Source organism: Pan paniscus, chromosome 6 (assembly GCF_029289425.2).
Source record: "Pan paniscus chromosome 6, NHGRI_mPanPan1-v2.0_pri, whole genome shotgun sequence".
Lineage (NCBI taxonomy): Eukaryota > Metazoa > Chordata > Mammalia > Primates > Hominidae > Pan > Pan paniscus.
The window spans coordinates 118,038,841-118,048,374 of NC_073255.2; the positions used below are offsets into that span (position 1 = coordinate 118,038,841).

Below are 9,534 nucleotides of genomic sequence, written 5' to 3' on the forward strand. Positions count from 1 at the left end.
ATTTTAAAAGTTTGTTTCTACATCTATATATAAGGAGCACTCCCTCTTGGTGTAATTACTGCAATTTATTCCTTCACTACCCGGCTGCCAGGACCTTCAAGAGGCGCCACAAAACGGAGGCAGGGAAACCCGGAGCAACGAGGCCCCACCCTTGTTGGGCTGATCCTGCGCATGCGCCGACCTTCCTCGGCTGGATTTAAGGTTGCCGCTAGCCGCCTGGGAATTTAAAGGACCCACACTACCTTCCCGAAGTTGAAGGCAAGCGGTGATTGTTTGTAGACGGCGCTTCGTCATGGGACCTGTGCGGTTGGGAATATTGCTTTTCCTTTTTTTGGCCGTGCACGAGGCTTGGGCTGGGATGCTGAAGGAGGAGGACGATGACACAGAACGCTTGCCCAGCAAATGCGAAGGTATTTGAAGGGGGTAGCCCCTATAGGCATCGCCCGGCCACACCTCCTTCTTCTAGGCCGGACATCCTAGCCTGTATTGGGTGGGTCACCCGACCTCCTTGAAGGCTTGAGGGAGGTTCTGGTGGAGCTTGGCTGAATTTGGATGGGGTCAAGGAAGCGAACGTGTAGTGCCACCTCAAAGCTGCATCCAGAGAGAGCCTGCATTTTTTTGGCTGGCTTGGAACCCCCCGCCCGCCAATGGATTGTGGGAATTGTAGTTCAGGGACCATCGGCCCGGGACTGCCAACTTTTAGAGCATCTTCAGTGAGTGTTTACCTCATGTCACCAGACCTTAATCTGCAGAGGCTGCAGGAGCCGGGTGTGAGGCTCAGGCCTTGTGGACATCCGCTGCCCTACCCTAGCATAGACGCTCCCAAATTACAGGCCCCACACCCCGCTGAGGGTGTTTGAGGGTGAGTAATTCAGCCTTTGAAGCTCATAAACAAAAGGAAGCCACACAACTAGGAGAGTGTCCCCATCCGGTGAGACTTTGCAGACGGTGCGTACTATATGGATTTTTCAGCAAGCAGCGCCTTCCATAGCTGCACTAGCGTGGGGCCCAGTTGAGAAAGGGGGCTGGCCCTGATGCCCTAGTTTGCTGCCCTCCTGACTTTACGTTTCTTCCCTGGATTCCTTTTCTCTTCGCTTCACCCCCTCAACTGTATTCCAGTATCATGAAAGGCAGTCATGACAGTCTCATGACTTGGTCCTCATCTCTGTCTCCTTTCACCTCTGTGTGCCGCTCTTCTCCCCTGACCTGTCAATCTTTTTAAACAGACTTAATCACCTAATTGTATCAGTCCTTGCTTTAACACCTCTGCAGGCCTTCTATCAGAATACAGCCAACGGGCCTGGGCACAGTGGCTCACATCTGTAATCCCAGCACTTTGGAAGGCCAAGGTGGGAGGATCACTTGAGCCCATGAGTTCAGGCCCAGCTTCACCAGAGCTTGTCATCCTTGGTTTATCTGTCCCAACTACACTGACAGAGACCTGTAGATAGAGATAATAGGTCTTATTGCTGTCTATATTGTTAGTATGCATACAGAAGGAGCTCAATAAATAACTGCAGGATAACAGTGAATACTTATACAGTGCTCACTATGTGCCAGCCTTTATATATGTTGATTTATTTAATCTTCATCACACTCCTATGAGGGACATACTATTATTATCCAATTGTATTAATTATATATATATATATATTTTTTTTTTTTTTTCTTGTTCTTCTTTTTAGACAGCGTCTCATGCTGTTGCCCAGGCTGGAGTGCAGTGGTGCAATCTCAGCTCACTGCAACCTCCGCCTCCCGGGTTCAAGCGATTCTCCTGCCTCAGCCTCCCAAGTAGCTGGGATTACAGGCGCCCGCCACCATGCCCAGCTAATTTTTTTATTTTTAGTAGAGACAAGGTTTCACTATGTTGGCCAGGATGGTCTCAATCTCTTGACCTCGTGATCCACCCACCTCAGCCTCCCAAAGTGTTGGGATTACAGGCATGAGTCACTGTGCTGGCCTATTTATTTTTAATGTATTTTACTTTTTTTGAGATGGAGTCTCCCTCTGTTGCCTGGGCTGGGGTGCAGTGGTGGGATCTCAGCTCACTGCAACCTCCACCTCCTGGGTTCGAGTGATTCTCCTGCCTCAGCTTCCCGAGTAGCTATTACAGGTGCGCACCACCACACCTGGCTAGTTTTTGTATTTTTAGTAGAGATGGGGTTTCACCATGTTGGCCAGGCTGGTCTTGAACTCCTCAAGTGATCTGCCCGCCTCAGCCTCCCAAAGTGCTGGGATTACAGGTGTGAGCCACCACTCCTGGCCTATTATCCCATTTTAAAGATGAAGAAACCGGCCGGGCGTGGTGGCTCACGCCTGTAATCCCAGTACTTTGGGAGGCCAAGGCGGGCAGATCACAAGGTCAGCTGATCGAGACCATCCTGGCTAACACGGTGAAACCCTGTCTCTACTAAAAATACAAAAAATTAGCCGGGCGTGGTGGTGGGTGCCTGTAGTCCCAGCTACTCGGGAGACTGAGGCAGGAGAATGGCGTGAACCCAGGAGGCGGAGCTGGCAGTGAGCCGAGATCGCGCCACTGCACTACAGCCTGGGCGACAGAGCGAGAGTCCCTCTGAAAAAAAAAAAAAAAAAAAAAAAGATGAAGAAACCGAGGCACAGCAAGCAGGAAGATTGCCACACAGCTGCTAAATGGCTGAGCCAGGATTCCAACCCAGCCAGTCTGGCTCCATAGTCTGCACTTGTATGCTCTGCTGCCTCAGGTCATCTGCAAAATGAATGGCTGGTGTGTTTGTCTTTTACCTCCCCCCGGACGTTTCTCCACCCCACCAGTGTGTAAGCTGCTGAGCACAGAGCTACAGGCGGAGCTGAGTCGCACCGGTCGATCTCGAGAGGTGCTGGAGCTGGGGCAGGTGCTGGACACAGGCAAGAGGAAGAGACACGTGCCTTACAGCGTTTCGTGAGTCCTTCGTGCTCCTCCCCTTTCCAACCCCCAACGGAGCCCTGGGAGTTCCTACAGCATCCAGGGAATCTTTGTTTCCTCTCTTTCCACAGAGAGACAAGGCTGGAAGAGGCCTTAGAGAATTTATGTGAGCGGATCCTGGACTATAGTGTTCACGCTGAGCGCAAGGGCTCACTGAGATATGCCAAGGTCAGACCCTTCCCCAGGGCAGGACCCCACTTCTCAGATACAAAGATCTGTATCCCCTGAGGCCCTCCAGAGGTTACCTGCCCATCATCTCACCATCATGGAACTCACCCTTGAATCTCCAGTAGTTGACAAAACTGAAATGGCAGAAAGGGGAAGGGAGGGGTGGGGTGGTGAGCTGGGCTGATGCCAAATTCTTAATCTCTCAGGGTCAGAGTCAGACCATGGCAACACTGAAAGGCCTAGTGCAGAAGGGGGTGAAGGTGGATCTGGGGATCCCTCTGGAGCTTTGGGATGAGCCCAGCGTGGAGGTCACATACCTCAAGAAGCAGGTAGGATAAGACACTGCACCATCCAGGGAGGTGAGAAGGGAACCTGAGAGGGGAGCTAGGTTCTAGGGTTTGACTGTAGGGGATGTCTACCCCTAAGCATGGGGAAGGGGGCAGAGTGAGGACTGTGCCATTGATTAAAGTGGGTCCAGGAGCGGTGGGGTGCGGTGGCTCACACCTGTAATCCCAGCAATTTGGGAGGCTGAGGCAGGTGGATCACCTGAGGTCATAAGTCCGAGACCAGCCTGGCCAACAAGGCAAAACCCCGTCTTTAATAAAAACACAAAAGTTAGCTGGGCGTGGTGGTGCACGCCTGTGATCCCAGCTACTTGGGAGGCTGAGGCAAGAGAATTGCTTGAACCCAGGAGGTGGAGGTTGCCATGAGCCGAGATCACACCATTGCACTCCAGCCAGGGCGACAGAGCAAGACTCCATCTCAAAAAAAAACAAAAACAAAAACAAACAAAAAAAAATCATAATGAGCCGGGTGGAGTGGCTCACAACTGTAATGCTAGCACTTAGTGAGTCTGAGGGAGAAGGACTGTTTGAGACCAGAGTTAGAGACCAGCTTGTGCAACATAAGAGACCCTTCTCTACAAATAATAATAATTTTAAAGAATTTTTTTTTTTCAAGACGGCGTTTCACTCTTATTGCCCAGGCTGGAGTGCACTGGCACCATCTCGGCTCACCGCGACCTCCGCCTCCCGGGTTCAAGCCATTCTCCTGCTTCAGCCTCCCGAGTAGCTGGGATTACAGGCCCCTGCCACCACGCCCGGCTAATTTTTTGTAATTTTAGTAGAGATGGGGTTTCATCATGTTGGCCAGGCTGGTCGAACTCCTGACCTCAGGTGATCCACCCGCCTTGGCCTCCCAAAGTGCTGGGATTACAGGCATGAGCCATTGGGCCCTGCCTTAAGGAAAATTTTTAAAAAGTAATAATGGGCCAGGTGCGATGGCTCACATATGTAATCCCAGCACTTTGGGAGGGCGAGACAGGCGGATCACGACATCAGGGGTTCAAGACCAGCCGGGCCATCATAGTGAAACCCTGTCTCTACTAAAAATACAAGAATTAGCCGGGCGTGGTGGTGTGGTGGCATGCATCTGTAGTCCCAGCTACTCAGGAAGCTGAGGCAGGAGAATCGCTTGAACCCGGGAGGCGGAGGTTGCAGTGAGCTGAGATCCCACCACTGCAGTCCAGCCTGGGTGACAGAGCGAGACTCCATCTCAAAAAAAAAAAAAAAAGTAACAATGGTTGCTAATGATATCCACCATCACTTATTGAGCACCTACTGTGTCCCAGACTCTGGACCAGATACTTTGCATCTGTAGCCTCATTTTACCCTTAACAGCCTGATGTGGTAGGTGCAATTACCATACATATTTTACAGGCAAGGAGCTGAAACTCAAGAGTTTAATAACCTACTTGGCAGAATAGATGCTGGTAAATGTTTGTTGAATGAATGAGGATTGCACATCTAGTAGGCCAAACTTAGCTTCCTGGCTACCTGCCTCTCCAAAATCAGTCAGGTTGAGCAGGGAGAGAAGACAGGCGGGATCCCAAATCCCTCCAGAGCAGATACTCTTCTGGCCCTTCTACTTGACCAGTGTGAGACCATGTTGGAGGAGTTTGAAGACATTGTGGGAGACTGGTACTTCCACCATCAGGAGCAGCCCCTACAAAATTTTCTCTGTGAAGGTCATGTGCTCCCAGCTGCTGAAACTGGTAAGCGTAAGGGTTGAACTCCTCTCCTGCCAAGCCATAGCCTCCCCTGCCTCCAGGACTAATATCTAAATTGTTTTCTGTCATCCGATCTAGCATGTCTACAGGAAACTTGGACTGGAAAGGAGATCACAGATGGGGAAGAGAAAACAGAAGGGGAGGAAGAGCAGGAGGAGGAGGAGGAAGAGGAAGGGGGAGACAAGATGACCAAGACAGGGAGCCACCCCAAACTTGACCGAGAAGATCTTTGACCCTTGCCTTTGAGCCCCCAGGAGGGGAAGGGATCATGGAGAGCCCTCTAAAGCCTGCACTCTCCCTGCTCCACAGCTTTCAGGGTGTGTTTATGAGTGACTCCACCCAAGCTTGTAGCTGTTCTCTCCCATCTAACCTCAGGCAAGATCCTGGTGAAACAGCAGGACATGGCTTCTGGGGTGGAGGGTGGGGGTGGAGGTCCTGCTCCTAGAGATGAACTCTATCCAGCCCCTTAATTGGCAGGTGTATGTGCTGACAGTACTAAAAGCTTTCCTCTTTAACTGATCCCACCCCCACCCAGAAGTCAGCAGTGGCACTGGAGCTGTGGGCTTTGGGGAAGTCACTTAGCTCCTTAAGGTCTGTTTTTAGACCCTTCCAAGGAAGAGGCCAGAACGGACATTCTCTGCGATCTATATACATTGCCTGTATCCAGGAGGCTACACACCAGCAAACCGTGAAGGAGAATGGGACACTGGGTCATGGCCTGGAGTTGCTGATAAGTTAGGTGGGATAGATACTTGGTCTACTTCAGCTCAATGTAACCCAGAGCCCACCATATAGTTTTATAGGTGCTCAATTTTCTATATCGCTATTAAACTTTTTTCTTTTTTTCTAAAAACTAGCTGGGCCCAAAGTTTCAAACAACAGCCGGGCACACATAGCTAGCTGGTCGATGAGGCAGCACCCAGAATGGCCGCTGTCTTGTTAAGCTCAAGCTCCAGCCTGAGCAACATAGTGAAACCCCAATTCTACACACACACACACACACACACACACAAAGAAGACTGCAGGGCTGGTGGTGCAGCGCCTGTAGTCCCAGTTACTGCAGAGGTGGAGATGGGAGGATCACTTGAGTCCAAAAGGTCAAGACCAGCCTGGAGGCTGGGCGCAGTGACTCACACCTGTAATCCTAGCACTTTGGGAGGCCGAGGCAGGCGGATCACCTGAGTGTAGGAGTTCGAGAGCAGCCTGGCCAACATGGAGAAACCTCGTCTCTACCAAAAATACGAAAATTAGCCGGGCGGCTGGGCGCGGTGACTCACGCCTGTAATCCCAGCACTTTGGGAGGCCAAGGCGGGTGGATAACAAGATTAGGAGATCGAGACCATCCTGGCTAATACCGTGAAAGCCCGTCTCTACTAAAAATACAAAAAATTAGCCGGGTGTGGTGGCAGGCGCCTGCAGTCCCAGCTACTCGGGAGGCTGAGGCAGAAGAATGGCGGGAACCCGGGAGGCGGAGCTGGCAATGAGCCGAGATCGTGCCACTGCACTCCAGCCTGGGTGACAGAGCGAGACTCCGTCTCAAAAAAAAAAAGCCACGTATGGTGGTGGGCGCCTGTAATCCCAGTTACTCGGGAGGCTGAGACAGGAGAATCGCTTGAACCCAGGAGGCGGAGGTTGCAGTGAGCTGAGATCACGCCACTGCACTCTAGCCTGGGCGACAGAACAAGACTCCGTCTCAAAAAAAAACCAAAAAAAATTTAGAGGGGCGTGCACGCCTGTATTCCCAGCACTCCAGGAGGCTGAAGCAGGAGGATCGCTAGAACCAGGGGTTCAAGACTGGGGCGAGCTATGATGGTGCCCCTGCACTCTAGCCTGGGCGACAGGGCGAGACTGTCTCAAAAGAAAAAAAGACAGGCGTGGTGGCTCACACCTGTAATCCTAGCACTTAAGGAGACCAAGACTGGAGGATCGCTGGAGCCCAGGAGTTCCAGACCAGTCCTGGCAACAGAACTAGACCGTGTCTCCAAAAAAAAAGAGAAAGAAAAAATAGAAACCTTAGCTGGGCTTGGTGGTGCGCATCTGTGGTCCCAGATACTCGGGAGGCTGAGGCGGGAGGATCACATGAGCCCAGGAGGTTGAGGCTGCAGTGAGGTATGATCGCGCCACTGTACTCCTGCCTGGGCAACTGAGCATGACCCCTCCTCAAAGCTAATGGCGCTTCAAAATTCTGCAGTGCAAAGAAGTTGCTGGGGTTGCGGGGCGGAGAACCGCCAGGAGGCTGGAGCCCAGGCAGCCTCCTCGCGCACACGGTGAAGGCGCCGGAACTACAGCTACCTCCGCGGCGCCGCTTCGGCCGCCATATCTGGGTACACGGGAACCGCAGAGGACAAACTCCCACCCGCGTTTTCGATTTCTGCGCTTTCTTCGACTGAGGCAAGACCTAGCAGAGGCCCAAGGTAGAGCGCGGCTAGGATTCGATGGAGGGAAACATAAAGGATAGCCTTTGGAGGGTGACGGGCAAGGACGTACGTACCGCGAAAGGAATGGGGCGGGGGCCGAGGACGCCGAGGGAGGGGCGGGCCCAAGTGTGAAGGGAGTCTGGGCGATACCATTTTGGGCAGGGGTTGAGGGTGATACCAACTTAATGGGAGGCGGGTGGCAGAGAACCGAGGCTTAGGGGCAGTGGCGGGGCCGGGCGCGGGTGGGGGATCGCGGAGGGACAGGACGGTCGCCCACTGCTCCATTTCCTTTCTCCCCAGCCCGTCCCTCCCTGCCAGGAGCAGCCTCATGCGGACCGAGCCGCTGTGCGGGGCATCCCCTCTGCTGGTGCCCGGCGACCCCTACTCCGTGATGGTTCTGCTGCAGGGCTACGCGGAGCCAGAGGGGGTGGGCGATGCCGTGCGCGCCGACGGCTCCGTGACCCTGGTCCTACCCCAGACCCGGGGCCCGGCCTCCAGCCACCGAGAGTCCCCGCGCGGGAGTGGCGGCGCAGAGGCCGCCCTGGAGGAGGCGGCCCGTGGCCCCATCCTGGTGGACACCGGGGGCCCCTGGGCTCGGGAGGCGCTGCTGGGGGCGCTGGCGGGGCAGGGCGTGGCCCCGGGAGACGTGACGCTAGTGGTGGGGACCCACGGGCACTCGGATCACATCGGGAACTTGGGGCTGTTCCCAGGCGCGGCTCTGCTGGTCTCGCACGACTTCTGCCTTCCCGGAGGCCGCTACCTGCCCCACGGGCTGGGTGAGGGGCAGCCCCTGCGCCTGGGCCCGGGGCTCGAGGTGTGGGCCACGCCGGGCCACGGGGGCCAGCGCGACGTGAGCGTGGTGGTGGCCGGCACGGCTCTGGGCACCGTGGTGGTGGCGGGAGATGTGTTTGAGCGAGATGGGGACGAGGATTCGTGGCAGGCACTGAGTGAAGACCCCGCAGCCCAGGAGCGGAGCCGGAAGAGGGTCCTGGTCGTTGCCGACGTGGTCGTACCTGGTCACGGGCCCCCCTTTCGAGTGCTAAGGGAAGCCTCGCAGCCCGAGACGGAGGGTGGAGGGAACAGCCAGCAGGAGCCGGTGGTCGGAGACGAGGAGCCCGCCCTGCACTAATCAGCCTCGAGAGGGACTGCACTCTTGTCAGGGAAGCCCTAACAGCGAAGAGCTGCTGGAGACAGAGTCAGAGCAGTCAAGGGTGGGAGCTTCCAGCCCTTCCAGGAGGCCAGTTTTCCAGTGAAGACAGAGTGCACCTGACACTGCCATCACATCGTCAGTATCACTGCCTGTCTCTGCCACCAAACTAAGATCAAAGGAGGGGCTCAGCTCCCTGTGCATTCTCCCTGGGCCTCAGTAAAATGGGAGAAGGTTCCTGGGAGGGGCCTCCAAAATAAAAATGGAAACTGCATTGAAAATCATAGTGCCCTAGTGTAAATGTGAAGCATTGACAATGATAATCGTGCAAACATGGTAATCTACAACTACAGCAGAGGCATACTTTGGCCAATTGCCCCTTTCTTATAGGATGGAGGTTGCTGAGAGAAGGTACAGGGCATAGAGATGACCCCTTAGTCACCTGACTTATGTATTTGTTCATATTTTTTTGTCACACAGGCTAGAGTGCAGTTGTGCAGTCATAGCTCACTGCAGGCTCCAGCTTAAGCCATCCACCTGCCTCAGCCTCCCAAGTAGCTGGGATGACAGGCAAGTGCCACTATGCCCCACTAATTTTTTTTTTTTTTTTTGAAACACGGTTTTACTCTGTCCCCACAGGCTGCAATGCAATAGCACAATCTTGTACTGCAGACTGCACTGCAACCTCTGCCTCCTGGGTTCAATTGGTTCTTGTGCCTCAGCCTTCCCAGCAGCTGGGATTACAGGCTCACACTACCATGTCCAGCTAATTTTTATATTTTTATAGAGAAAG

The 9,534-nt window shown here is 53.8% G+C and overlaps 2 protein-coding genes across 3 annotated transcripts; both read left to right on the plus strand.

Annotated features, from left to right (window-relative positions):
• Positions 1-136: 136 nt before the first annotated feature.
• CNPY4 (canopy FGF signaling regulator 4) lies at positions 137-6,030 on the plus strand. Its single transcript, XM_003815744.6, has 6 exons — positions 137-410; positions 2,791-2,917; positions 3,013-3,109; positions 3,316-3,438; positions 5,045-5,162; positions 5,256-6,030. The coding sequence occupies exons 1-6, from the start codon at positions 293-295 to the stop codon at positions 5,408-5,410; spliced, it is 738 nt and encodes a 245-aa protein (XP_003815792.2). The 5' UTR covers positions 137-292; the 3' UTR covers positions 5,411-6,030.
• Positions 6,031-7,036: 1,006 nt separating this feature from the next.
• MBLAC1 (metallo-beta-lactamase domain containing 1) lies at positions 7,037-9,025 on the plus strand. Of its 2 annotated transcripts, none has more exons than XM_034964560.3 (2): positions 7,037-7,660; positions 7,895-9,025. In XM_034964560.3, the coding sequence occupies exon 2, from the start codon at positions 7,923-7,925 to the stop codon at positions 8,721-8,723; it is 801 nt and encodes a 266-aa protein (XP_034820451.1). In that variant the 5' UTR covers positions 7,037-7,660; positions 7,895-7,922; the 3' UTR covers positions 8,724-9,025. The 2 variants fall into 2 exon arrangements, with proteins under 2 accessions (XP_034820451.1, XP_003815793.2); XM_003815745.6 differs by having other exon boundaries at positions 7,038-7,591.
• Positions 9,026-9,534: the final 509 nt, after the last annotated feature.

What these genes read in the sequence shown, in the direction of transcription:
- CNPY4 (XM_003815744.6), top strand. Translation starts at nt 293, where the DNA reads ATGGGACCTGTGCGGTTGGGAATATTGCTTTTCCTTTTTTTGGCCGTG. An exon ending in TCACATACCTCAAGAAGCAG is followed by an intron (nt 3,439 to 5,044) that starts GTAGGATAAGAC and finishes CTACTTGACCAG; the next exon opens with TGTGAGACCATGTTGGAGGA. An exon ending in GCTCCCAGCTGCTGAAACTG is followed by an intron (nt 5,163 to 5,255) that starts GTAAGCGTAAGG and finishes CATCCGATCTAG; the next exon opens with CATGTCTACAGGAAACTTGG.
- MBLAC1 (XM_034964560.3), top strand. Translation starts at nt 7,923, where the DNA reads ATGCGGACCGAGCCGCTGTGCGGGGCATCCCCTCTGCTGGTGCCCGGC.